Below are 26,358 nucleotides of genomic sequence, written 5' to 3'. Positions count from 1 at the left end.
TAGGGAGGAAAAGACAGGCTGGAGAGAATGTTAGTTGACTCGGAGGTGCTTCTCCTTTCCTCCGACCCAACACCTATTTCTATTCAGACATAAGCAGCCACAGCAAAGTAAAGATTAGTCAATTTCCTATCGTGGAGTCCTAGCTGGTCCTGATATTCAGTGATCGGAGTGAGTTAATCCAGCTATTACTCATCAACTCTGCATCATGTTGATGTGTAGGGGCAGATGTTCTTGCTGAGAAGAATAAAAGCCTCCTGTGGCACCTGGAACACCTTATCACACATGGTCTCTGGCCGCATCACAGAGTGATTCTAGTTAACCTGGGCACTTTGCTGCCTCTAACCATTTACCTCTTGTTCAGAGGTTGGCATATCTCCTCGACTTCAGCTCTCCCTTGGGCCCTGTATTGTTGAGCCATCCCTATCTGAAACTGCCTTTCCTGGCATTTGAATCACCACTTCGATGATGTGATAATATCTGCAAGTTGGGAAAATAAAAATGGCATTTGTTTGGCCATAATTAATGAAATATTTATGTTGCATGAGACTATGTGATAAAACCTTAGGCTTAGAGTCCTTTTGCTTCTGATTACATTTGGGATTTTTTTTTTCTATGACCAGACATTCTGACGCCAGCTCTTTTACACTGAGCAGATGTCATGTAGTAAAAATGGGTGCCAGATGCTGTGAGCCACAGAAGGGCGGTTTGTTTAAGAGCTGGCTCCAACTTTTTTGCATTCAATTACTCTGCAGAATGAACCTTACACAAGCATTTAGGTAACTCAACTAACTTCAGACATGCATTTTAATAATAGATTTTATCTCTGAATGCATTCTGAGCAACACACCATATAAATGGTGTTTAAGGAATTAATTGATTTCTGCATAATACCTTGGCTTTTTTTTTTTTTTTTTTTTTAATGTGAAAAGAGAGCTGCAAGCTCTTGGCAGGGACCCAGAAATGTAATTAATGCGGAGGGCCAAATTTTCAGTTGCCCTTAGGTACTGTTGCCTCATGCTCACGGCAGGTGCAGTGAGGGGAGGGCAGGGAGGAAGGGAATGAGAGTAAGGGGGGAGGAGGAAGCAGCAGCTTTGGTTCATAAAGCAGGAAATGAAGCTAGCAGTTCATTGAGTTTTTCTGTTCCCATTTCAGACTCCAAGAGCTTTCCCCTCAGAGCACAGGTAACAGAGGCTTCCTCTTCTGCCTCTTCAACCTCCTCCTCCTCTGCAGATGAAGAATTTGATCCCCAGCTTTCCTTGCAGTCAAAGGTAACAACACTTGACCAGCCAAAGAGGGCCTTGGCTGGTGGGGACTGCTTACCATCCAGATTTCAGAACCAATGTGGGCTCCAGCTGCAGTGGTTTCGTTAACAGGATCATGTTTCATTGCATCTGACAGGGTGCTTTCTTTACCTTGAACACCCAAAGAATTATCTTCTTTAAAAAAAAAAAAAAGCTTGTAGAAGTTTGCCTTTCTCAGACCCAAATTGGAGAAAAAAAAAAAAAAAGACATATTTACTTGAAACCATTTGGTGACGGCAGCTCTTAAAGTGGGTTTAATATGTGGTCCAACAAGCAAACCATCGAAAACATTACAACAAGCAGATGCATATTTCCCTGGGGGAAGCACAGCTTCATTTAAGAAGCACTAGAGGCAGATTGCATGGAAAATGTTATGTTTATTCTATCAGAAATATGAAATGAACCATGCAGTTTCATCTAGACATGGATACTCCAAGGATCCCTGCTGTGGAAGGGACAAGCCCCGTGCCAGCTGGGGAGACGATTGACTTCTTTTCTCAATGAACATTAATGTTTTTGGAGACTCTAAACAACTCTTATATCTGTAGATTAAAAAACACAGACATTGTATATGTCTGTAAATGTCTGTATGTCACATACACAGAGACAGACGTCCCCTAACCAAAGCCCGCCATTATTTTCTTTATCCACTGAAGCTGGAGCATTTTCACTGAGACAGTAGAGTACTTGGTGGGGCAGGTGGGGGCAGGGGTTACTGAGTGGTTGGACCCAAAATGCTTCCCGGGTAGAAAGAGAAGCAGTTCACTGCTCTGGCAGTGTTTATTTTTTGGAGTAGTGAGGATCTGGGGAGGGAGGAGGAGAACCAAATTTATTTACTTACTCTCAACTTTTCCATATCTGGCATTAGGAGCTTTGGCATCATCTCAAGTCACTCTGGGGTTCCAACTCCCCATGGCCCAGTTTGAAGCAAGGCAGGAGGGATCTGGGATGTGTAGGGGGAAAGGGGAGGAGAGGGGAAGAGAGAGGGAGGGAGAAGACAGACAGAGAGAGAGAGAGTTGAGAGAGAAAGATGTATGAATTTCTCATTTCTAACAATGGTGTCCCTAATTAATTCAGTATTCAACACAAATGAATTATGTGTGTGTTGTGTTGATTTCTGTGGTTTTCTTACTGCCCCTCTCATCCCCTTGAATGACCCTGAGTTAATTCTATATTCCAATTAGGCAGAGATCCCAGCCCCAGCCATCTTGACACTCATGGAGAATAAAAGAATAGAATGGCCCAAACATATTGAAATAGCAAGACTGTGGTATCTAGGACCAGTCTCACAAATAGCTCCTTATCATCCTGCTGGCCCAGAACAGAGCCTGCCACCATGTCAGCTTGCCAGGTGGTAAAGCATGCCTGCTTCACCTGGCTTCTGACCTGGCCTACTCTTACACGAAGGGAAGCTGGCAAGAAGATTTCTTTTTTCCAACCTCTCGAGGGCTCACACTGAAGGAATGAGAGGAGGTTTTCGTCCTCTGGTTTCTTTGTCTCTTCTGTCCCATACAGGTGTGTCCCCAGTCAGGTGGCACAGAGCCCATGACAGCTCAAATGAACCTTTGCACAGGAAACTGGAGGTAGAATGTGTCCTCTCAGCCCCTTCCCTTTGCTTGACCCTTGTTCCCCACTGCCTTTCCTCCCACACCACCATCCAGATCTAAGAGACTAAGGCAGGAAGAGACACAGCATCTTGTCTTTGATTCTGCCGGGTTTCTGCTTCTTTTCTTCCATCGCCCTTCGCGTCTTTCCCTCTCTGCATCATCACCATCAGTGAGGATATAAGAACCATGCCTTGTATATGTAAGACTATGTGAGTGTTTATTAATGAAGCATCCTTCTTTTCTGTATCAGCAACTTTTTAATAAAAGGCAATAAATGACTTTCTTTCCTCCTCTAGGTTCTGTTTTGCTGACTCTTGATAAAACAGTCAGAGTTTGATAGCTTTGCTGCTGGGAAGCACTAAGACCACATGATGCTGTTGAGGCAATTCCCCCCACCTTTCGCCTGGGAACTGCATTCAGTGGTCTTCATTTAGGGGAGGCATTGGCATTTCTTTTCTATAGTCCCACTTTAGAGTAGGTCCTTGTTGTGTCTAAATGGCATGTGGCACAAGGAAAGGCAGTATAGACTTAATGAAATGTGGATACTAGATTCAGGCTACCTGTGCCTAACTCCTGGCTCTGCCTATTAATAATTGCATCATCTTGTATAAGTTAATTTCCTCTCTGAGTTTTTATTTCCTTACCTCTAAAGTAAGTGCAATTTGAGGAATAAATGGGATGATGCATGTGAAATAATTAGTACAGTGTCTGACATATAGCATTTAGTAAATGTGAGGATTTATTACATAGGTTAGTATAATGGAAGCTCAAGGAGCACTTGCTAATAAATGAACTGACTCCATATAGACTAAGTTAGACAATCTCTGGATGACAGTTACCATTGATCCCCACCACCTCTCCTCTAGAGCCTTTCCAGAAAGATCCTAGCTGCCGCATGAAGAATCTCCTGTGCAAAAGGTCTGGAATCCCCATTCAGAGTGATTGACATTCAATCTGGTAGTCATCTCCTGTAAACAGGGATGATATGATATGGAATAATTTGAGTTCTGAGAGTAAAATTTTATTCCAAGGATGAAGAAGATCTTTAGGATTTCAGGTCCTAAGGAGAATTCCAGAAAAATAGCCTGTAGGCACCAAGCTAGCTGCAACAATTTTTAAATTTCATAGTTATTTCTTCCAGCATTAAAAAGAAATGTCTAGCATGCTCTAATCCTCATCCTAGTATATGGAAAGTTGATGTGTATGCTCAGAGAAGTCACACAGAGTAAAAATAGCGCAATTTGAACATTTATTTTGTAGATACAGAATGTCTGTGTGTGTATGTATAATATATACTCCTACACACAAAAATCATAATAGATTTTAGTAAAAAGTGATAATCATGCTAATTTAAAATATAATAATATAGGTGTGCTAATAATAATAAAAATCATGCTCTTGGTATTTACTGAGTGTTCATCCCATGCCTCTTTCAGGTACTCTACAAAAGGCTTAGTCTTGTTATTTCATTTAGTCCTTAGTATATCCCCACAAAGTAGGCACTAAATTCTTCTCATGACTCTAAAGAGGGCACTGAAGTTCAGAATGTTGTGTGACATTCTGAAGCTCGCACATCTCAGTTGGGATTGGATGCCAGCTTTGCCTGTCTTGTGGTCCCAGTGCTCAACCATTAGTCTCTGCTATTTCTCCCATCAGAAGTGTCTCCTGAACTTTCCAGTGTGTGGAATTAGCCACACCATCACTTCTCTTTTCTCTTTTGTCTAAAACTTGGAAGTGACACTGTCAAGCTCTAGACTTCTACTTTATATGCATCAATTAAAAAAAAAAAGTTTTAACAAGCACAGGTACACACACAACCCGGTGACAGTAATGCTATAATTGTATAAACAAAGAGAGGTAGGGAAGAGAAGCAATATCATGCTTCCCTCAAGCCAAAAAACACTTTCATTGGAATGATACATTTCTCCATTTCCAGGTTTAATTAGCCACTGTAGACTCAACCTAAGCACTATTTAAAGTTGTTAACTGGTTTTCCATGTAGTGAGAGAGAGCATGTGTGTGTATACCTGTCTGCTTGCCTGCCTGTCTCTCTCTCCCAAGCCCCTCATCCCTAGGCCATATTGTAGCACCCCTGTAAAGTATAATTCTTGTATCATTCCTTCTTTCAGCTGAACCCAGACAGTATTCTATTATAGCAATTCCCAGCTACAGACCTGCACATAGACTCCCTCCCAATACACACATAGCAGCTTCCCAGTCCAGAACCTACTAGCAACATGTGGCTACTTAAATTTACATTTAAATTCATTAAAATTGAATAAAATTTAAAATTCAATTTCTAATCCACGCTCACTTCAAGTGTCCACTAGCCACATGGGGCTAGTCGCTTCTGTATTTTAGACAGCACAGGTATAGGTTATTTCTATCATTGCATAGAGTTCTACCAGATGTCATTATTTTAGAAGGTAAGCAGTGGCTAGGAATCATTAGTTGGAGAGGGCAGAAGCTTATAATGATACATTGTAAATTTCAAACCCATTTTTATCTGACATAATTTTTTTTTTCTATTGATTTTCATAGGAGAAAAAGACACTTAGAAGAAGAAAGAAGCTAGAAAAAGCAATGAAGCAGATGGTTAAGCAAGAAGAATTGAAAAGGCTCTATAAGGCTCAGGTCAGTAAATAAACTGGAGATGAGTGAGTGGGCTTGGGTCCAGGATCCTGGGACTCTGGATGGGAAAGAGGTTTGAGAGTCTGCGTTGTATTAGGGAAAGCAGGCTGGAGAAAGGTCAGTCTTGTTCTCTGAGGGACCAGATTTGTGGCTGTTTTAAAGAGGCTCTGGCTTAGTTTCAGTAAGACTCTGGGTCCTGGAGAGCCCCCATGTTAATCCAGCCTATTCTCAGCCACCCCTCCATCTGCAGACATGTGAGGCTGGAACAAGAGCCAACGCATGGCCTTGGGAGTCATCCCTGACAGCCACATAGCAGTGACCTTAGTTTTGTCCTCTGTGAGGACACAAACCTTCCACCAACTCCCTGACAGTGTCTTTACTAAACTGGCAGCTATTAAGGGCTGTCTCCATTTCAAGATTAGTTGAAATCATAAGTATCTAGCATTCCAGTACAGATTTCCTGGCCTGATTGCTCACTTTGAACACTTCCGCCCAAGTTGCTCAGCCACAACTCCATCACAGACAGGCAAAATGAAGCAGAAAGTCAAGGCATCCTCCATCTCTCTGAGGAACCCAAGCCTAGTCTTGAACAAGGGTTGGGTTTTAGGATACACAGACTTAGAATGACCACTCACGTTAATCCAGTATACCCTCACATCCCTTTCTCCATTTAATCCCTTTATCTGGCTAATAATCCTACACACTATTTCTGACCAGAGTGATGTCATTCAATCCACCCTCCTTTCCCCTTCCCCGTGGCTGGCTTGGGAGTCACCTCTTTCACCTAGCGAATGGGGAAAAGTCACTTCTGTCCACTTGCAACCTCTAAAACAGGTTTCCTTGAAACACTGCAACTTTTCCTTCCAAGAACAAGACAAGTCTTATGATATTGATTGGCAGACTAAGCAATGCCTCTTCCTTGTATTTTCATCACAGAAAGTTATGGTAAGAGAGGAATTACAGTGGCCTTTTGAGCCCTGCTGGCACCCATAGCAGCCCTTTTGAATCTCTGAGACTTTCAGCCTTAGTTGTTTTTTGTTTTATTTTTTGAGACAGAGTCTTGCTCTGTTGCCCAGGCTGGAGTGCAGTGGTGTGATCTCAGCTCACTGCAACCTCTGCCTCCTGGGTTCAAGTGATTCTCTTGCCTCATACTCCCAAGTAGCTGGGATTACAGATGCCTACCACTGTGCCCAGCTAATTTTTGTATTTTTAGTAGAGACGGGTTTTCACCATGTTGGCCAGGCTGGTCTCGAACTCCTGAGCTCAAGTGATCCTCCCACCTCAGCTTCCCAAAATGCTGAGATTACTGGTGTGAGCCACCATATCCAGCCTCATGCTTAGTTTCTAAAGAATGACCACTGTATTCATCTGCTTGGGCTGCCATAACAAAGTACCACGGACCGGGTGGCTTAAACAATAGAAACTCATTTTCCTCACGTTCTGGAGCCAAGAAGTCCAAGATCAAGGTGCTGGCAGGTTTGACACCTGGTAAGGCCTCTCTTCCTGGCTTGTAGACAGCTGCTTTCTTCACATGTCCTCACATGGTCTTTCTGTGAGTTCCCATGAGCAGAGAAAAATATCTCTGGTGTCTTTTCCTCTTGTAAGGACATCAGCTGTGTTGGATTAGGGCCCCAGCCCTATGACTTCATTTCACCTTGATTACCTCCTTAAAGGCCTTATCTCCAAATATAGTCACACTGGGGATGTGACAAACATATGTCTTTCGGGTGGGACACAATTTAGTCTCTAAGAACTAGATAGCTGTAACTGCACAGTGATCATTAATAAAGCCATTTAGGTGCTTCCTTTCTTTAGCAATTCTACAGCATGCCAGCAAGAGATGGATTTATAAAGATGTAATTGTCTTTAAGGGAGAGACAGGAAGAGGGCATGAAATTACAAATAGTTTTAAGTAGACTTTCCATCTATTTCAGATATTATGTTGGGACTTAAGCACTCATAGCTGGGACAAGAAGAGCCAGGTGGTTGCACAGGCCCCACCCCTCCCTGCTTGGGTCTCTTTCCGGGGTTGGAGGGGTCTTGGCTGCTGTACTTGTGATTCCAGGGGAGATTTAGAAAGATGTGGGGTTAAGGAAGAAGGGAGTGAGACAGAGTAAAGTAAAACAGAGAAGGAACACAGGCATTCTGCCTGCCCAAACAACTGACAGTTCCTTGAATATACCTGTTCTGCCAGGTACAAAGTCTGTTCTGCCAAGGGATATGCCTTTTGACAGCATGGTATTTGAAAGCAGAGAAAATGGATGGGGATGAACAAAATTTATATAGGAATGGCTTTTCCCTAACTTTCCTTTGTAATATACACAAGAGATTAATAGTAAAGAAAATAAATATGTAAATGCAAATGCAGTCATGACCCCAGACCATAACAGGTGTCTATAATGAACCTAAGGAGAGGATGATGTCATCCCTAACAAGTTAAACATCTTGTGTCTTGCCTTAACAACCTGCTAGTAACAAAGCCACAGTACACTTCCACAATGAAAGAACGCTGGGCATCTGCCCATGGTGCAATGAAAGAACAGGTACAATTTGTAGCTAAGGACAGGAGCAGGACAATCTAAAACAGGAGCACGAAACCCCAAGAGCTGACCCAGTTCTCTTTCTCCAGACTGACTCCTTGGGAGGTATAGGCTGGTTCTTCTTGGGGAAAATAGATTATGCAAGTACCATGTTTGCCCCTGGACCCCCTACCTTACTCTGAACAGTGGCTGCAGCTCCAATCATTATGCCATGGCCATAGTCAGGGGCTGTTGGCTCCAAGGAGTCCAGGAGCCATGATGACTGCTCACCTCACCCAACAGCCTCTGTCTTGGAGGACATCTGTGATTGGCCTTGTCTAAGGGGACTGTTTTAATGTCTACTTAGGGGCCAGTTGAACATACACACAGATTCCTTGCTTTATGTTGCATGCTAAGGAAGGGAAACATCAGGGTATAGTTGTCTGGGATTCAGAGGTCCTTGCCTAGTTACTCAAGGCAGGACCATCACAAGTGAAAGGGACTCTTTCTCTTGGAAAGTAATTGACAGAATCGGCCCCTCTTGGGACTTTATGTGGAAAGTCCTTGTGTGACATCTGATCCTGGTGTTGCAGGCCATCCAGAGGCAGCTGGAGGAGGTGGAGGAGCTGCAGAGGGCTTCTGAGATCCAGGGTGTGAGGCTGGAGAAGGCGTTGCGAGGAGAAGCAGGTATGGCGTCCCAGCAGATCCAGAGCAGTGGGCGTGGTCTGAGAATAGTACTAGTCTAACCATCTGAGGAAAACAGACCTTGTCACCTGCTGGGGAGCTGTTAGCATGGACATATGGTGCTAAATCCACAACTGCTGCACACTTTAAACATCAAACTATTGCTTATCGGCCTTTTGGCCAAGATCAAATGTAAAAATCAAACTAGTGGCCCAATTTGAAATTCCCAGGAGCATTGGTTAGCCCGTGGACCTTGTAACTGTGCTTCTATTCAGCGCTACCTCTCCACTGGCTGACATGAATGTTCTTTGTAATTCAGGGATTAAAATAAATTCAGGAGAAATATATGGGTATTGGAGCAGTGTTGGTAGTAATTCAAAGCCCAGAGTGAGTCAATGTCCTGGTTTTTCCTTTACTACCTGTGTGACCTTGGGCCAGTCACATTATAAACCTTTATACTTTTTCGTTTTCTCCTCTAAAATGGGGATGATAGTGTTTTTCTCCTTTATAGAACTGATATAAGGATTAAAGAAGAAATTATATATGATGCTTAAGTTAACACATTGCCTGGCCCAAGGTAAAGCAATAAGTGGTAACTATTCCAGTAATAGTTTCAGATTCTTAGATTCTTAGATTCAAACAGAATTCATCTGGTGAAGACCTACTATGTATTAGACATTAAAACACTGGGTCTGTAACAATGAGTATGAAGCAGTTCCTACCTTGAGAAGTTTATAGTCCATTGAGAGACACACATAGGTAAAGAGGTAAGCCACAATACAGTATGACAAATGCTGTGCAAGGAACAAGCATTAGGTACAATATGAACAGAACCAAGAAGTGCCTAAGTGATCTTGGGGCAAGGGGAGCCAGCGGGCAAGGCTTCTGGGAAGGGGTGATCTATACGATGAGAACCTGAGGAGGAACAAGAGTTAACCAGTGAAGAGGAGATTGTTCTGGCAGAGGGAACAGCGCCTGCAAAGGTCAAATGTGAAAAGACATGAAATATCTTCACAAATGAGCCAGTGAATGGGTTTTCAGGTAAGGAATGGCTTAAATCTACATTTTCGGAAATCTTCCAGTAGGTGTGTGGCTCATGAATTGGGGGGCCCTAAGAGTTTGTTGGGGGTATTGTCTCTTTAATTTTATAATGTAATGTCTTCAGCCTTCAGCATTTGGGATATAAAAGGTGAAAAACCGAGCACTGAAATAATGTGCAATAATATAAATAACAGGTTACTTGTTACTTAACAAGTGAAACATTAGGATTTCAATTATTTAAAAGTCCGGTTATGTGACAGCGATGACACTAGCAGGTGCAGACCCAGATTTCCTGAGGCCTGGAGTTCATGCAAAGTCATGCATGTAAAATTGTGAAGGCTGCTTCCAGAACCTTGCGAAGACCCATCCAAGTGAGGGGTCCTGAGGTTTCAGTTTCATTAACGTGGTTAATTTAGGACTAGATTTCAGGGAAATGCTAGAGTCAGACTTTACCTCTTCTGTGCCTCAGTTTTCTTGTTGGTAAATTGGGAGTGATAATAATAGTTACTTGTATTTGTGGTGAGGATTAGCTAAAATAATTTATGTAATATTCATAGACCAGTGTCTGGCTTGGAGCAGATGATTAACCAATACCTGTTTGCTTTTTCACTAAAATGCACTGGATTTCCTTGCAAAGATGACCCAAATTTGCTTATTAGAAGTAGGCTTATTACAGGCTGGGCACTGTGGCTCATGCCTGTAATCCCAGCACTTTGGGAGGCCGAGACGGGCGGATCACGAGGTCAGGAGATCGAGACCATCCTGGCTAACATGGTGAAACCCCGTCTCTACTAAAAATACAAAAAATTAGCTGGGCATGGTGGCGGGAGCCTATAGTCCCAGCTACTTGGGAGGCTGAGGCAAGAGAATGGCATGAACCCGGGAGACAGAGCTTGCAGTGAGCCGAGATCGCGCCAGTGCACTCCAGCCCGGGCGACAGAGCGAGACTCCGTCTCCGGAAAAAAAAAAAAAAAAAAAAAAAAAAAAAGAAGTGGGCTTATTACAAATATAAAGAGTTTCTTGCTGCCTGGACTGAGAGTCACTGTCCATCTCTACAGCTGCTGTGGGGCTTTCGGTAGAATGAACTTACGTTGTTTGGTGCTTGGTCATATTCCCAGTCCAGAAGGCTCTGGTCCTTGTCTTTGAGAATCTGCTGATCTCAGTGAGAGTGTTAGAAAGGGAAAGGAAAAACCAGAAAAGCCAGAGTATGCTTCAGTTTGCCGCCAGCAACATAGGCCAAGAGGTGGCATGGTGGAAAGTGGGGAGCTACGGGTGCCAACAAGTTCTGTGTTCAAGTTCTGTTCCACTTCACTTAGGCTGAATAGTCCTGGGAAAATCACTTAACCTCTCTGGCCCTAGATTTCTTATCTGAAAAATGAAGATACTAATCCCCATATTACCAGGTCATTTTGAGAATTAGGGGTGTTGATAGGCAAAGTCTCTGCCAGAGTATTGACTACGTTGTAGGCATTCAGTAAACACTACTCACATCATTTTACAAAATATTACTAAGTATCCACACACATCTTCTTTTAAAGAATTTGTCTAATTTTTACTGCTTGAAATTTAAATGATAGAAACCAAAATTGTAAAGCATCTTCTAAAAATCTTCCTCATCCCCAAATATTAAAAAAAAAAAAAAAAAAAAAAAAAAAAAAAAAAATTTAAAACAACTTTTAAAAAACTTCCCCAACCCCCAAAAATAAAAAAAAAAAAAAAAAAAAAAAAAAAAAGAGAGAGCTATTTTCAGTTATAGCAAAAGAAATCTGGCCAGCTTGTGATATTTCAGAGGTGTGCCAAGCCAGCCAGAAGATGGATTCCATTCATTCCCTTTATATCCTTGGTAATTTAATTCCCCTGTTAAGTTTATGGGCCTTTTTCCCTTGATTGTCCTTGTGTGGGTGATAGATGCAGATCAACAAGGGGCTGGAGACTAAAAGAGTCAAGTCACGGAGAGTGGCCTCAAAACCAAATAGAAGTTTTGCAAACCAGGCACCAAAATTAATATACTCTAACTTGTAATAACATTTGTGCAATAATAATATTCCTTGGTGGTTTAGTATTCTATTCAGTCTCTCTAAGAGATTGCCCTGTTGCTTAATGAATGACCAATGCTTATTAGGTTAAGTTGTATTTGAGCTGGCCTGTGCTGCTCCGGTTCAAGTGATTTAATGGGAATTATTTAATAGGTATTATTAGGATAATTAGAAAATGATCACAGTTAGGCAATAATATTGAGCTATAAAGGTTGTGAATAACCAAATTTAGAGACAGACCTGAAACCATGAGTAGTCTGCGACAGTTATGCAAGGCTCCTCTGATAATTATGTAGGCCGCCTGAAAGGGGCTTTTGTTCTGGGAGTTATTCATTAGGCGGGCATTGAATTAGAGGAACATGCGGGGGTGCGGGATGGAGGGCAATGATGGCTGATGAGCAAAATGAGGCTTTGATGAGCTCCTCATTGTCGTGACAACAATTCCTGCTTTCTTTTTTCCAGCAGTCAGAAATAAGCTCTCCCGCCCCCGGGAAGGGTTTTTCCCCATTTTGTCAAGGAAAGGGAAACAAAAGAAAACAAAAATCTAACAATCCACCCCAGATGACAAATCATTATGTTTTGCAGGACGTGGTGGAGTGAGTGTGTGTGTGTGTGTGTGTGTGTGTGTGTGTGTGTGTGTCTGTGAGATGTCTTTGACAGAGGGAAGAAAGTCCCCTCTTGGACCTAGCTGGCCAGGTGAAGGACCAGGATATGCAGTAACCTGATTCCTGGGGGCCCTACCATCTTCTGGAAAGAGGCCAAGCCCAGCTCTGCAGCCACTTAGACTCTTGTTGGTTGAGGCACTGTTTGTTACCTGCTGGCGTGTTGCTTGTCAATATGATGATCAGTGTTACCTACTAGGGGCATGGAATACCATAATCTAGCAAGAGACCACCATTCAAATTTAAGTGGTCTGGATAACACAATCTGGGCTTCCCTTCAACACCTGGAATCTGATGAAAACTGAGTAACTTCGAAGGAGAAAGGATTTCTCCCCAGGGGAGGTGAATAAGAATAATTATTCCCTTATAGCTTTACCAGCTTTGGGGAAGATTTACCAGCTAGTTGTCTGCATGGAATTTCTCGCCTTTTTTGGAGCCAGATGGTTTCTACTTCCCAGAGACTGAGGGGTTTACCAAGGAAAATTAGGATGCGCAAGGTGCCAGCAGGTGGCAGCAGGAGCACACATTTTGTGAGAAATGCCAGCAAAAGCCTCACTAGAACCAGGGAAGTAGTTGGGCTTAGACTCCATGGTTTTCGCTGCTGCTGAGGACCCGAGGAATAAAAGTTCCTGGATAATGTACAGTGAGGTGTCCTGGACAGAGCACAGGCATTAGAGTCAGACCCTCCTGAGTTTGAATCCCAATGTAGTCCTTATACAATTATTTACTTTTCTGCCAGATTTTCTCATCTGTAAAATTGAATGAATAATACCAACCTCCCAGGGGTGGTATGAAGAAAAGATTAAGTGAAATAATGTTAGTAAAGCACCCAAAAAAGGGCCTGAAATACAGATAGGTATTCAAAAATATTTCTTCTCTTTTCTTTTATATCCCTGTTATTATAAAACACAGCTGGATGGTCAATGACTACTCAAATTGTATTTATTTGTTCATCCATCCACATTCATTTATAACTATACTCCCTAAAAGAGATTTAAGCTGGTTTCTGTAAATATTTGTAATACATGAATTTTGCATGCCTGGTCCAAACAAGGATCTCAATGAAGACTCATTGTTATCACTCCTACACCCCCACCATCACTGCCCCCCCAAAACAACAGCAATGCAATAAAAGCTGTTCAACAAAGATAGCAGACTATGGGTTTTGAGGCATGCCTTTCTGACACTCTGCCACAATTTGGGAATGGGTTTTAGGAAATAGATATTCTTTAGGTTTCCTTCCATAACTATTTGTTCTCAAAAGGTACTGGAAGGCAGTGGGTTAAAGGTTGTACCCTTTCATCCATCATTAGATATGGCTGGTTACTGTGTATTCATAAATCAGCAGAGCAGGGGAAGGGTTGAGATCTTCTGTGATTCTAAAGGAGTCTCTCTAAATACAGGTAGCCATGAACACAGAAACACAGATAATATTATTTTGTCACATAATATAGTGAGATATTGTCAGAAAAGGACACCAACCTTATAGATAATGGCCAGGAGTAATAAGACTTCGAAGTGCATGATTAAGCATGCAAGAAATTTGGGTTGTTTGCCACAATGTTATAGGTGCAAAAAGTAAACAACAAAATTCAGTACATCAGAGCAAGAGAGTTTATTATTCACAGCATAGCAAACAGCAGGAGCATCAGCATGGTAGCCCAAGTTGCCCTGTCCCCAAGTCCCATGGTGTGACATGATGAGCCCAGATGGCACCTGTGCATGCAGTGGGTTGTCCTGTAGCTAGGGAGCCCCGGGAAAAAGACTCAGCAGCTTTTATAGCAAGCAGTAAATGAGCCATTTCCCCTTTCCCAGGAAGCAAGTAGTTGTGCAGTAGTCACACGGTAGTATCCTGACCCACTTCTCGGAATTCTCTACCTGATTAGTTAGAGGAATGGCTCAGGTTCAGAGGATGGTAGGGCCTTGCAGTTTGGCTCACTCAGCAAAGATGTACAGGAACACTCCTAGTCTATGGAAGACTGGTTCACTCAACAAATACCAACAGTCCACTTGCTATGTATTCGCCTCTGTTTCCAGCTTCACTGACCACTCAGTAGGAAGTCCATGGCCTCATTGCAAGCCAAATATTGAACAAACTAATAAGAGACGAAAGCTGACCCTCTTAAGTTGTTTTTTAAAAACAAAACAGAAGACAGAAATAAAGAAGAAATGGAAAGGGCAGATGCAACCACAGATACAGCAAAGATTCAAAAAGATAAAAGAATATAATGAACACTTAATCCCATTAATTTTAAATCTGGCAATCTGAGGGCGATTTTACAACTACCATATTGAAAATTAAAGAGGAAAATCTTATGGTCTTTTCAATATGAAGAAGGAAAATCATTTGACACAATTTAACATCCATTTGCTAAAACTTTTAGCAAAAAAAAAAAAAAAAAAAAAAAAAAAAGAAAAAAAAAAAAAAAAAAAAAAGACACGATAGAACAGAATAGATAGAACTTTCCTAATTGAAACATATCTTCCAAAACCATGCAGCAAACATCACTGTTAAATAGAAGCATTTCTTCAAAAATCAGTAATAAGATAATGTTGCCTACTCTTAAGTCTTCTATTTAACATTGTGCAGGAAATCCCAACAGTGTGGTAACACAAGGCAGAGAAAGGCAAGAGGTTTGGAAAGACAGAAAAAAATTTTTTGTTATTTCTGGATGCTATGATTGTTTATTTGAAAAAACCCCCAAAATGTACAAGTAAACTATTAAACATAATAAGGACCTAAATAACAGTGACTGGATATAAGCTCACACTAGAAAAAATTGCATTTCAGTATCTCAGCATCAAACACCTAGAAAATGAAGTAACGAAGATATCACTTATATTAGCATCAAAAATATAAGGTACCTAGTCTAGCAAAAAACATGTACTATCTTATGGAGCCAATTTTAATACTTCGCTGAAAGTCACCAGAGGACCCAAACATAATCTCATATATATGAAAAGTTGATATAAGCCAGCAGTAGCGTTAGAGATCACAGGAAGTAAGTGATTCTGAGACAATTGGTTTCCATAGAGGAAAAAAACGAAATTGAGTCTTGTTTTGTACCATACAAACAAATCGATTCCATAAAGATTAAGGACTTTAATGTGAAAATTGAAACTTGAGATGTTAAGAAGAATTTTTCTTACCTCAAGTGTTAGTCAATAGATACTATAAAGGAAATGAAAAGCCACTCATTTGGAAAATATACAGTCACACTCTGTTATCCACAGAGGATTTGTTCCAGAACCCCTGAAGGTACCAAAATTTGAGGATGCTCAAGTCCCTGATATAAAATGGCGTAGTCACTGCATATAACCTATGCATGTCCTGTCGCATACTTGAAATCTTCTCTAGATTACTTATAATACTGAATACAATGTAAATGTTGTGTAAATAGTTTTTATACCATATTGTTTAGGGAATAATGACAAGGAAAAAAAAGTCTGTGTATGTTCAGTACAGACACAACCATCCTTTTTTTTCTCCAGAATATTTTCAATCCACAATTGGCTAAATCTGAGGATGTAGAAGGCTCAGATACAGACGGTCAACTGTGTTTGCAAAAAAATATAACCAAAAAAGAATCAGCATTCTAGAATATTTCCACTCTTACGAATCAGTAAGAAATAGGCAAACAACCATATAAATATAGACAAATGACATAAATATACTTTTCACAGAAGAATACTAAATGTCTAATAAACCTAGGAAAAAGACAGGAAAATACAAGTAATTCAGACTATAGTAAGAAATTATTGAAAACTATTAAATTATTAGAACTTAAAAAATCTGATAATACTAAGTACTTGGCAAGAGTGAGGGACAAGAGGTGTTCTTATTCAATGTTAGTGGGAGCATAAATTGTCACAACACTTTGGAAAACAATTTGGCTTTAGGCTGTAAAGTTGAATATGTGCATACCCTACAATTTAAGAATTTCATTCCTGATATATATTCCAGAGAAACTCTTACCTTCATGGCCAAAAAGACACATAGAAGAATGCTCATAATAGCAGAACTCATAAGAACAACTCAGATATCCATTAACAGGAAAATGAATAATTTGTGGTATAGTCATACAACTGAATATTATATATACAGCAGTGAAAATGAATCAGTCACATGGATGCATTTTTACAACATAATTTTGAATTTAAAGCAAGCAAGTTGTGGAAGAATACATACAGTATAATACAATTTCAATAAAGCCCAAAGTCAAGAAAATTAATTGTTTTGTTTCTGAAAATATACAGTTTAAAACAAAACAAAAAAAAGTAATTTAAAAGGGAAAGATTAGAATTTTTATTTTTCAGCTGCATGCTCTGACTCCCAGAACAGAATTGTGAGCTAGCTACTAGCATCCTGGGCTTGTCAAGACTGAATCAGGCCAGATCCACAGCACAGCTTTCTGGATGATCATCATTCTATGTAAGGAGCCTGTGGGAGACAGACATACCCAGAGCTCCAGGTATGAAGGTTGGTAGAGACTTGAATGAAACAGGTCTGTACATGAGCTCCAGAGTGGAGTGCTGACCAGAGACCAGAGAACAAAAGGCAGGGACCAAAACCCAGCCAGTCCAGGGGAGAGGCCCTGCACACTGCTATTGAGAGTTCCTGCCCCACTTTCTCTAAAGCCCCTTGAAGGCCCCTACATCATCAGTGAGGATGAAGGGTACATCAACAAAATTGCAGCGAACACTGAATTAGGACTTCTCACAGATTCTAAGGAGGTGCAAAAGCACATCAAAAGGGATAGATAGTTATGAACCACACAGCAAAACAGGACCCAACTTGGAAAAAAAAAACACCAATACATAATCAGAGAAGCCTTCAGCATTACCTACAAAAAAAAAAAGGTTAAAAACAAACAAAAAACAAAAAAAAAGACATGAGTCTAAAGAATAAATAGATCATTTTTTTCTCTACTACTATCCATTCCAAAAAATGTTATTGGCCTGGCGCAGTGGCTCATGCCTCTAATCCCAGCACTTTGGGAGGCCAAGACAGGTGGATCGCCTGAGGTCAGGAGTTCAAGACCAGCCTGGCCAATGTGGCGAAACCCTATCTCTACTAAAAATATAAAAATTAACTGAGCTTGGTGGTGCGTGCCTGTAGTCCCAGCTACTCGGGAGGCTAAAGAAAAGAATGGCTTGAACCTGGGAGGTGGATGTTGTGGTGAGCCAAAATTGCACCATTGCTCTCTAGCCTGGGCATCAGAGCAAGACTCTGTCTTAAAAAAGAAAAGAAAAGAAAAGAAAAAAGTTGTTGACCTTTACATGCCAGTCACCCTAGGGTAGGTAGGGACTAAGATTTATCAGTCTTGGTGTTTGGGAGTGACATAGTGTGCTTTGCAATTTTGAGAGCACTGTTGGGCAAAAGTGAGCCAATATAAATAACTCTATTAATAAAAAGTCATTTTGTGTTGGGTTTTGATCATTTCACCTCAGCAAGTGGGATATTTACATTTTTCACAGGAAAAGTCATGTGATGAGGACACAGGAACAATTGAAGAGCCAGTTGACAGTGGACCCAGGCAGAGGGTGAGAGGAAGAAAGGGCTGGAGAACTGGGCCATTCTGTTCACAGCCAGTGGCTGCTTGCCTTTTGGCTGCACCATTGCAGCTGCATCCTGGTTCCTAACTGCTCATGAGAGTCCCCTGAAAGGGTTTTCCATGCACCAGCAGCTATGGGACCAGATGGAGATGTAGATAAGCAAACCATCGCATAGGTACCAGGTGTTCGTGTCTTCCCAAGAAGTGCGGATGATCCACACAGCCACGTGACCTTTTCATGTACATGAAGCCAAAAAAAATTATTATTTATGAGTTTCTGTTAACTTCACGTTAAGTTACAAAATAAAGTTTAGCCACGTATAATCAAGGCAGGGGTTATACTCTAGCTGAATTCTAAAGGTGAACAGAAAATAATCCATAGTGAACTATAGAACTAGATGTTGGAAGAAATGGCAAGGTAGGAGTAACAACGTTATAGTTTACTGAGTGTTTACTATGTGCCGAGCACAATGCTAAGCATTTGATAGGCATCGGCTCATTTAATCCAATTTATAAGGTAGTACTATCATCACCATCCCCATTTTCCACAGGAGGAAACTCAGGCAGAGAGATGTGAGGTTATGTGCCCAAAGTCACATGTTTCTAAGTGGCAGAGCAAGGTCTAATTGACTTCAAAGCCCATGCTTCTTTCACTTTGCTCTATTGCATTTATAGCGAGGGGCAATGCTGCCTTCATCAGGACCCACAGGAAGGAATCTGATGGGGAGGGGCAGGGAGCTGATGGAAATCGTAGAGGAACCTCTTGGTGCATGGTTGGAGTGGAGAGCAAGGCAAGGCTGAACTGGGCACAGTCACCCTGAACCCAACACTTTGGGAAGGCAGACTCCTGGAAGCCTGCACTTGATTCTACATCCAAAGATCCCCCAAAGTGTGTTTGACTACTGAAGAAAGGAAGATGCTGAAAAATAGGCTGGGCACCGTGGCTCACACCTGTAATCCCAGCACTTTGGGAGGCCGAGGCGAGTGAATCACCTGAGGTCAGGAGTTCGAGACCAGCCTGGCCAATATGATGAAACTCTATCTCTACTAAAAATACAAAAATTAGCCAGGCATGGTGGCAGGTACTTGTAATCTCAGCTACTCAGGAGGCTGAGGCAGGAGAATTCTTGAACCCAGGAGGCAGATGTTGCAGTGAGCCAAGATCATGCCATTGCACGCAAGCCTGGGCAACAAGAGCTTCATTCCACTAAAAAAAAAAAAAAAAAAAAAAAAAAAAAAAAAAAAAAAAAAAAAAAAAAAAAAGAACTGTAGCCAACAAAATTACAAGTTATTCCACTGAAAAAATAATTAAATTCAGTGATTCTGTTCAACCTGTGTTTGTCAAGTACAGTGTTAAGGGGAATCACTGTGGCAGCACAGAGAACTCTCTAACAGGCCAGATTTTAGGACACAAAAGATTGAAAAAAGGATATGTAATCCTGGATAAAAGTCTAGCTAGAACCTGTGGGTATAATGCAGCAAAGAGGCTGAATCTGAAAAACAACAAAAAAATGCTCTAAAGACAGCAAAATAGTGTCTTGAAAGCTGCTTCTTTTGGATTGAGAACAAGAAAGGATAGGCCCAGTGTGTGTGGCAGATGGTATAATGTTAGATGACAAGGAAAGGCAGAATTCTCAGCTCTCAGCTTTTCTGTTTTCTCTATCAAGGGAAAACGATCCTCAATCTAGAAACATTAAACAAATATCTAAAAGGGACTGAATCTAGACAGGTGGAAAAAATGAGAGAGCTGTAAGCCCAGGTGAAAGATGGAACATAGAATGATGTCTTGCATGTAGCATTACTCAATCAGAAGTTTCTGAGTTAAGCCCCTGCTTTTGAAATATCTTGCACATTGACCGGGTGCAATTGCTCACACCTGTAATCCCAGCACTGTGGGAGGCTGAATCACTTGAGCCCAGAAGTTCAAGACCGGCCTGGGCAACATGGCGAAACCCCATCTCTACTAAAAACACAAAAATTAGTCAGGCATGGTGGCACTGCCTGTAATCCCAGCTACTCAGGAGGCTAACACAGGAGACTCTTTTAAACCTGGGAGGCAGGGGTTGCAGTGAGCAGAGATCACACCACTGCACTCCAGCCTGGGTGACAGGGTGAGATTCGTTCTCAAAAACAAAACAAAACAAAACAAAACAAAACAAAACAAAACAAAAGGAATAGCTTGTACGTATGACCTCAGTCTTTGAAAACTCATGGAGAATTTTGGAACCAAAAGACTAGAGGTTTTGGAGCACATTTTCCACTTTTCATATGGCAAAGAAACATGAATTATGACCCTTGTCAAAATTCTAGAAACAATTATTATTATTATTATTATTATTATTATTATTATTATTATTTTGAGATGGAGTTTTGCTCCTGTTGCCCGGGCTGGAGTGCGGTGGTGCAATCTCGGCTCACTGCAGCCTCCACCTCCCAGTTTCAAGCGATTCTCCTGTCTTAGCCGCTGAGTAGCTGGGATTACAGGTGCCTACCACCATGCCAAGCTAATTTTTGGTATTTTCAGTAGAGACGCAGTTTCACCGTGTTGGCCAAGCTGGTCCTGAACTCCTGACCCCAGATGATCCCCTCGCCTTGGCCTCCCAAAGTGCTGGGATTACAGGTGTGAGCTACCACGCCCAGCCTAGAAATAATTATTAAAGAAATTGTGGGCCAGGCACGATGTCTGATCACAAGGCAGGAGATCGAGACCATCCTGGCTAACATGGTGAAACCCCATCTCTACTAAAAAAAAAATACAAAAAAATTAGCTGGGCGTGGTTGTGGGCACCTGTAGTCCCAGCTACTTGGGAAGCTGAGGCAGGAGAATGGCGTGAACCTGGGAGGTGGAGCTTGTAGTGAGCCAAGATTGCACCACTGCACTCCAGCCTGGGCAACAGAGCGAGACTCCATCTCAAAAAAAAAAAAAAAAAAAAAAAAAAAAAAAAAAAAAAAAATTGTGAGTATTTGAGATTACTAGGAACCACTAGTGTTTACTGAGAAGTTGTAAAAAACAAATGTCATTTCTTTTTCTGGGTGGAGATGCAAGGTTTGTAGTGCCAATGAACGTGACAGACATTGTGGAACTTCAGTTCAGGAAATTATTTTGACCTTGATCATCTTTCTAACACCCTCATAGACAAGATATAGCAATGTGGGCTGGATGATACGTTTGGTGCATATAGAGTCGGCTTCATCCAAAGGCTGAGAAAGGTCCCTAATGATGGGCCAGATGACTGTCTTCCATGTCCAGTTCCATCTGACATTTTGCTTTCTAATATCACATAAGTGTACAGGATGCCCATTTATCAATTCTGCAGAAATCTCAGAGTTAGGAGAAATGTATCAGCTGGATAAAATATTCAAAAGATGTTTCCATAATGGGCCAAATAAATAAGGTGATATTTAACAAGATGCATATAAAGTCTTGAATTGGGTTATGAAAAAGATCAGTTGCACAAGTAGAAGATGAAGGTATCAGACTTAACTACCACCGTTGTGGAAAAGCCAGAGTTCATTTACTGGTAAATAAGAGCCCCAGTGAAAATGCTGCTAAAAAGACTTCTCAATCTCTGGGCATAGGATGAAGGTGTGAGAGGGTCTTTCCATTTTGGGTTGTTTATATATTGTTTAATTCTAGACTCTCTTTAAGATATATCTTGGAAAATTAGAGGGTAAGTAGAATGGGCATCCTTCCTATGACAAAATGACAGACGATCTGGAGGCACTGTAAAAAGAGCAAACTTCAGTCAATTGTGAGACGTGTCCTCAAATATCTAAAGGTCTGTCATGTAAAATATACAGTTACTGTTTTCCATCCTCCTCCAGGGAGAAAAACTGGAATCAGTGGCTAGCTGTCAACCCACTGAAGGCCAATAGAAAGAAGTTTTCAGGACTTAAAAGTACACAGCCCTGCAGTAGACTTCCTGAACAGAAGGGAGCTCCCTCATCCCATGGATAATTATAGAGCAGTCACCTGTCAGGGAGGAATGGAGGGAATTCCTGCATTGGCTCATGGCTGGACCAGATGACCCCGGAGGGTTCTTCTACCAATGTGTATTGTATGATTTCAGTAGTGACAGTTCCCATTTATTGAGCTTATACTATGTGCCAGGACTGGGATAAGGGCTTTGTGTGCATAATCCCACTGCAGCTGCATGGCAAATAAAGAGACTGAGGCTTAGGAAGTCTATGATAATCACTCAGGCCCACACAATGGGAAGTAGAGGAGTGGCATTTTGATCCCAAGTCTGAGTTTAAAGTGTACATTCTTAACTTCTATGTTCTATATGATCTCTGGCATACATACTTCATTCTTTCATTCAATAACAAATGTCTGTGAATGCCTTGTTCTTTCCCTCCTCTCCCTGGCAAACTCACTCATCCATTTAGACTGAGTGCACCTGCTGTCCCCTCTCTGAGGCTTTCCCTTGCTTTCTCCACACACAATTAATTGCCTGCCTCCTGTGTTCTCACAAGAGACATGTTGTATTCTATTTGGCTATGTTGGTTTTCCCCAATGGACCATGCGCTACCAGTTACCTAAAGAGCTGGAAGCAGTGTTTACTAGCCCCTATCTGGCACCACATACAATGCTTAGAAGATGTTGGCCCTCAATGTTTATACATTCGCTTGCTCAAACATTCATTCACTCAAGAAACCTAAGAAAGAATAACACCTTATTTCCCTCCCTCCTCCGTCTCTCACTTTAGTCCTTCACACACGACACTTCACACATCATTCTCCTACTCCACCTCCTTTAATGTCCCTTTGTGTTCTACAGCATGAAGTGCAAATGCCTTAGCACTATTCTCAGTGATGAAACCATCAAAAAAATGCCAGGCCTCCGTGCCCACCCCTCTGTGCCCCTCAGTCCCCCCAATCTCTGTCTCCACCATCTTCTTCCCCATTCCCTCCTCTTTCCTCAAGTTGTTCCCTCTTCTTGAAAAATGCCCTCTTCCACCCTCATTATTTCCTCTCAAAAGTGTTCCAGTCCCTCAAAAAGTCCAGCCTCACACCCTGATCAGGAAAATCCTCCCTCCCCCGTGTGCCCACAGTGCTTTTTGTTGCTTTATTGTGATTGTTTTCTAATATTATATTTTATTCTAGCTCTTTGAGTCCATCTGATCCAAAGAGCATCGAAATGATATCCTTTTTGGTAGGCACAATGCCTTACTATCTGCAAATTTCTCATGCAATGTAACATTATATATCACTATATCTCCAGTACCTAAGGTAATACCAACACATAGGAGATGTCTGATAGATAGGTGTTATTAAGTGAATGAATGAAACAGAAGCCAAGCTCTGCATTCTAGCACCAGTTTGCCCATAAAGTGAATAATCTGGGATATTGCATATACAGTTCACCCTTCTGCATCTGCAAATTGAAAATATTTAGAGAAAAATTAAAATAATACAATGAAAAATAATACAAATAGAAAAACCAATACAATATGGCAAATATTGACATGGCATTTATATCATATTCAGTATTATAAATAATCTAGAAATTATATAAAATATACTAAAGGATGTGTATAGGTTACATGCAAATACAGTCACCTCTTGGTATCTATGTAGGACTGGGTCCAGAACTCCTGTGCAGATACTAAAATGTATGAATGCACAAGACCCTGATATAAAATGACATAGCAGGCCAGGCACGGTGGCTCACACCTGTAATCCCAACACTTTGTGAGGCCAAGGCGAGAGGATCATCTCAGGCCAGGAGTTCAAGACCATCCTGCCCAACATGGTGAAACCCCATCTCTACTAAAAATATAAAACTTAGCTAGGTGTGGTGGTGCACACCTGTAGTCCCAGCTACTCAGGAGGCTGAGGCAGGAGAATTGCTTGAACCCAGGAGGCAGAGGTTGCAGTGAGCCAAGATCGTGCCACTGCACTCTAGACTGGCCAAGAGAGCGAGACTCTGTCTCAAAAAAAAAAAAAAAGGCATAGTATTTGCATATAACCTATGCACATCTTCCCATATTTTAAAATCATGTCTGGATTACTCGTAATACCCAACACAATGCCTACAAATTACTTCATTTGTATAGATTCAACATAGTACTTGAAGTGCAGCAAATTTGTGTTTTTTGGAACTTTGTGAAATGTTTTTTTCTGAATATTTTTTGATCCACAGTTGGTTGAATCCACAGATGAGGAACCCACAGATTTGAAGAGCTGACCATACTATGTCATTATATATAAGGGACTTGAGCACTCATGGCTTTTGATATCCAAGAGGGGGTCCTAGAACAGTCCTCCATAAATACTGAGACATGACTGTAAATCTTTCTGGGCCCCAGTTTCATTATCAATAAAAAGGTGGTCCAGGAGACAGGGAGAAAAGGGAACTAAGTTTTATGGATTTCTTGCTATGTGCAAGGCAATGAACTAGGCGTATTATTTACCTTAAAAGACGACTTTAGCAGGAGGGAGGGAGAAATATACATAGCAGTGAAGACACAGTTAAGGATCAGACACAGTTAAGTTCAGGCTCTAGCTCTGCTGCTTACTGTGAACTTGGGCAAATTTAATCTTTTAAACCTCCATTTCTTCAGCTATCAAGTGGTGATGATAAGTGTATCTACAGGAAAGTTTGTTATGAGGATTAAATTAGATGCTGCATATAAGGCACATAGCCCATCAATTGTCATGTAATCACTACAAAATAAACAGCAGCTCATTATTATCGTATTGCCTGTGTATCTTCTCATTCCAGTTTAACTAGTGAAGAAGCAGAGGTTCGGAGAAGTTAAGCAACTTGCACAAGGTCACACAAAGCTTCTGTCTGCCTTGTTTTCCCCTCTGTGTATAGGACCCTCCAGGATAAATCCTTCTAGGATGGCCATGAGCTTTTGCCATACAGCTTGTGTTCTCCCTTCAGGGTGAAATATTCGAAAGCCACCTTTTAACATTTTAGTACCTAGATGTTTAGTGTCTAACATTAAATATCTAAGAAGCAGTGCCAGTTTTCTCATGATTCTTCTTCTGTTTAATAAAGGTCATAATCTAAGTAATAAGAATATATGGATATAACTTTACCCCCATGAGACACAAAGCTAATAACTTCTTTTGTTATTATTTGACTTTTCTTTGTTCAAAAAATCAAAATGCCAGTCAACACTCCTCTGTGACCAAATGTGGCATGAGCTTCCCTGCCCCATGGAAGGAGCCACATGCCACCTGGGCACTCAGTAGGCATTTGATCTGGGGGAAAAAAAAGAAGAAGGAAATGATGACCAGCAGCTAGGGTTGTCCTTGGTGAAGAATGTGATGCACATACATGTATAAGTTTTACAAAGAATATACGAGTAGACAAGGGGAAGGTCGTTTGTGGTGAGATGTTATCATGGTTATGTGACCATTGGAACTGGAGTGGTCATGCCCTAAGTGTCCGAGAAGACCCCCCCACACACGTACCCAGAGCATGCACAGATGGGTTTTATTTGTCATGCCCATAACCTGGAGGCATCTACAGGGTGTCAGGCAGCTGCTGCCTGCAGAGCCCTTCTCACTACAAACATAACCTGCTAAAGTGGCTCAAAGCAGTTTGATCATGGGGAGAGAAATGCCAATCTAACCCATTTGCTGTTGATTTCTTAAGCAGATTCAGGCACACAGGATGAAGCACAGCTTTTGCAGGAATGGTTTAAGCTGGTTCTGGAGAAGAATAAATTAATGCGATATGAGTCGGAGCTCCTAATCATGTAAGTAAGGCAACACAGATACCAGTGAGTCCTAAAAGCAAAGGGGCAAAGGGGGGTGGCTTACCCTCCTAGGCTGAAGTCTCGGGACTTTTTCTCCTTGTGCATACAGAATAGTGATTGAGGCAAATTGATATTTTATGTCTTGCATATCATGCTGGCATTAGTGCAAAGAATCTTTAGCTGTCTGTTCTCTCTGCAGAGTCCTGTGGCTAAAATAGATTTCGGGTAATGGGTCTGGAGCTGAAAGTCATTTGGATAAGGCATTTTCAATCCATCTCTGTTCCCTGGGCCCATGTTAAAAGAGTGATCACACACTTGCAATGGGAAGGCTGTGTCTGGCCTCTGAGTGTAAATCTTGGGAAGGACTCAGTGACATATGCCTGACCACTTCCTGTGGCTTTAAGAGAATGAAGAACTAAGATCTGGCTGACTGTCCTCTCTGAATGCAGTTGCAGCCTCGTTGGGAGATCAAAAAGTGGAGATGGATCTCACCACATTCTGAAAAAGCTGAAGGTCACTGTACCTGTCATCATTCTAGAGGGAAAAAAGTAACATGTAGTATAAATTTAAGTGCCACAAGTCGTGCTGGGTGCTTCCATTTATGCTG

General features: G+C 41.4%; 1 protein-coding gene across 5 annotated transcripts in view; it reads left to right on the top strand.

The window, feature by feature from the left end:
* The window catches only part of MICAL2 (microtubule associated monooxygenase, calponin and LIM domain containing 2), a 249,879-nt gene that overhangs the window by 211,617 nt on the left and 11,904 nt on the right, over positions 1 to 26,358 (top strand). For 4 of the 5 annotated variants that reach the window (XM_017881588.1, XM_017881586.1, XM_017881587.1 and 1 more), the window contains 4 exons: positions 1,153 to 1,268; positions 5,450 to 5,542; positions 8,652 to 8,745; positions 25,649 to 25,751. In XM_017881588.1, the coding sequence (XP_017737077.1) occupies positions 1,153 to 1,268; positions 5,450 to 5,542; positions 8,652 to 8,745; positions 25,649 to 25,751 (406 nt within the window). The remainder of the gene's footprint in view (positions 1 to 1,152; positions 1,269 to 5,449; positions 5,543 to 8,651; positions 8,746 to 25,648; positions 25,752 to 26,358) is intronic. The other variant, XM_017881584.1, reaches the window with a different exon arrangement.

The sequence above is a fragment of the Rhinopithecus bieti genome, unplaced genomic scaffold, assembly GCF_001698545.2.
Source record: "Rhinopithecus bieti isolate Rb0 unplaced genomic scaffold, ASM169854v2 scaffold_11944, whole genome shotgun sequence".
Lineage (NCBI taxonomy): Eukaryota > Metazoa > Chordata > Mammalia > Primates > Cercopithecidae > Rhinopithecus > Rhinopithecus bieti.
The sequence above is the reverse complement of the archived record's forward strand: the minus strand, read 5'-3'. Positions and strand labels throughout refer to the sequence as shown.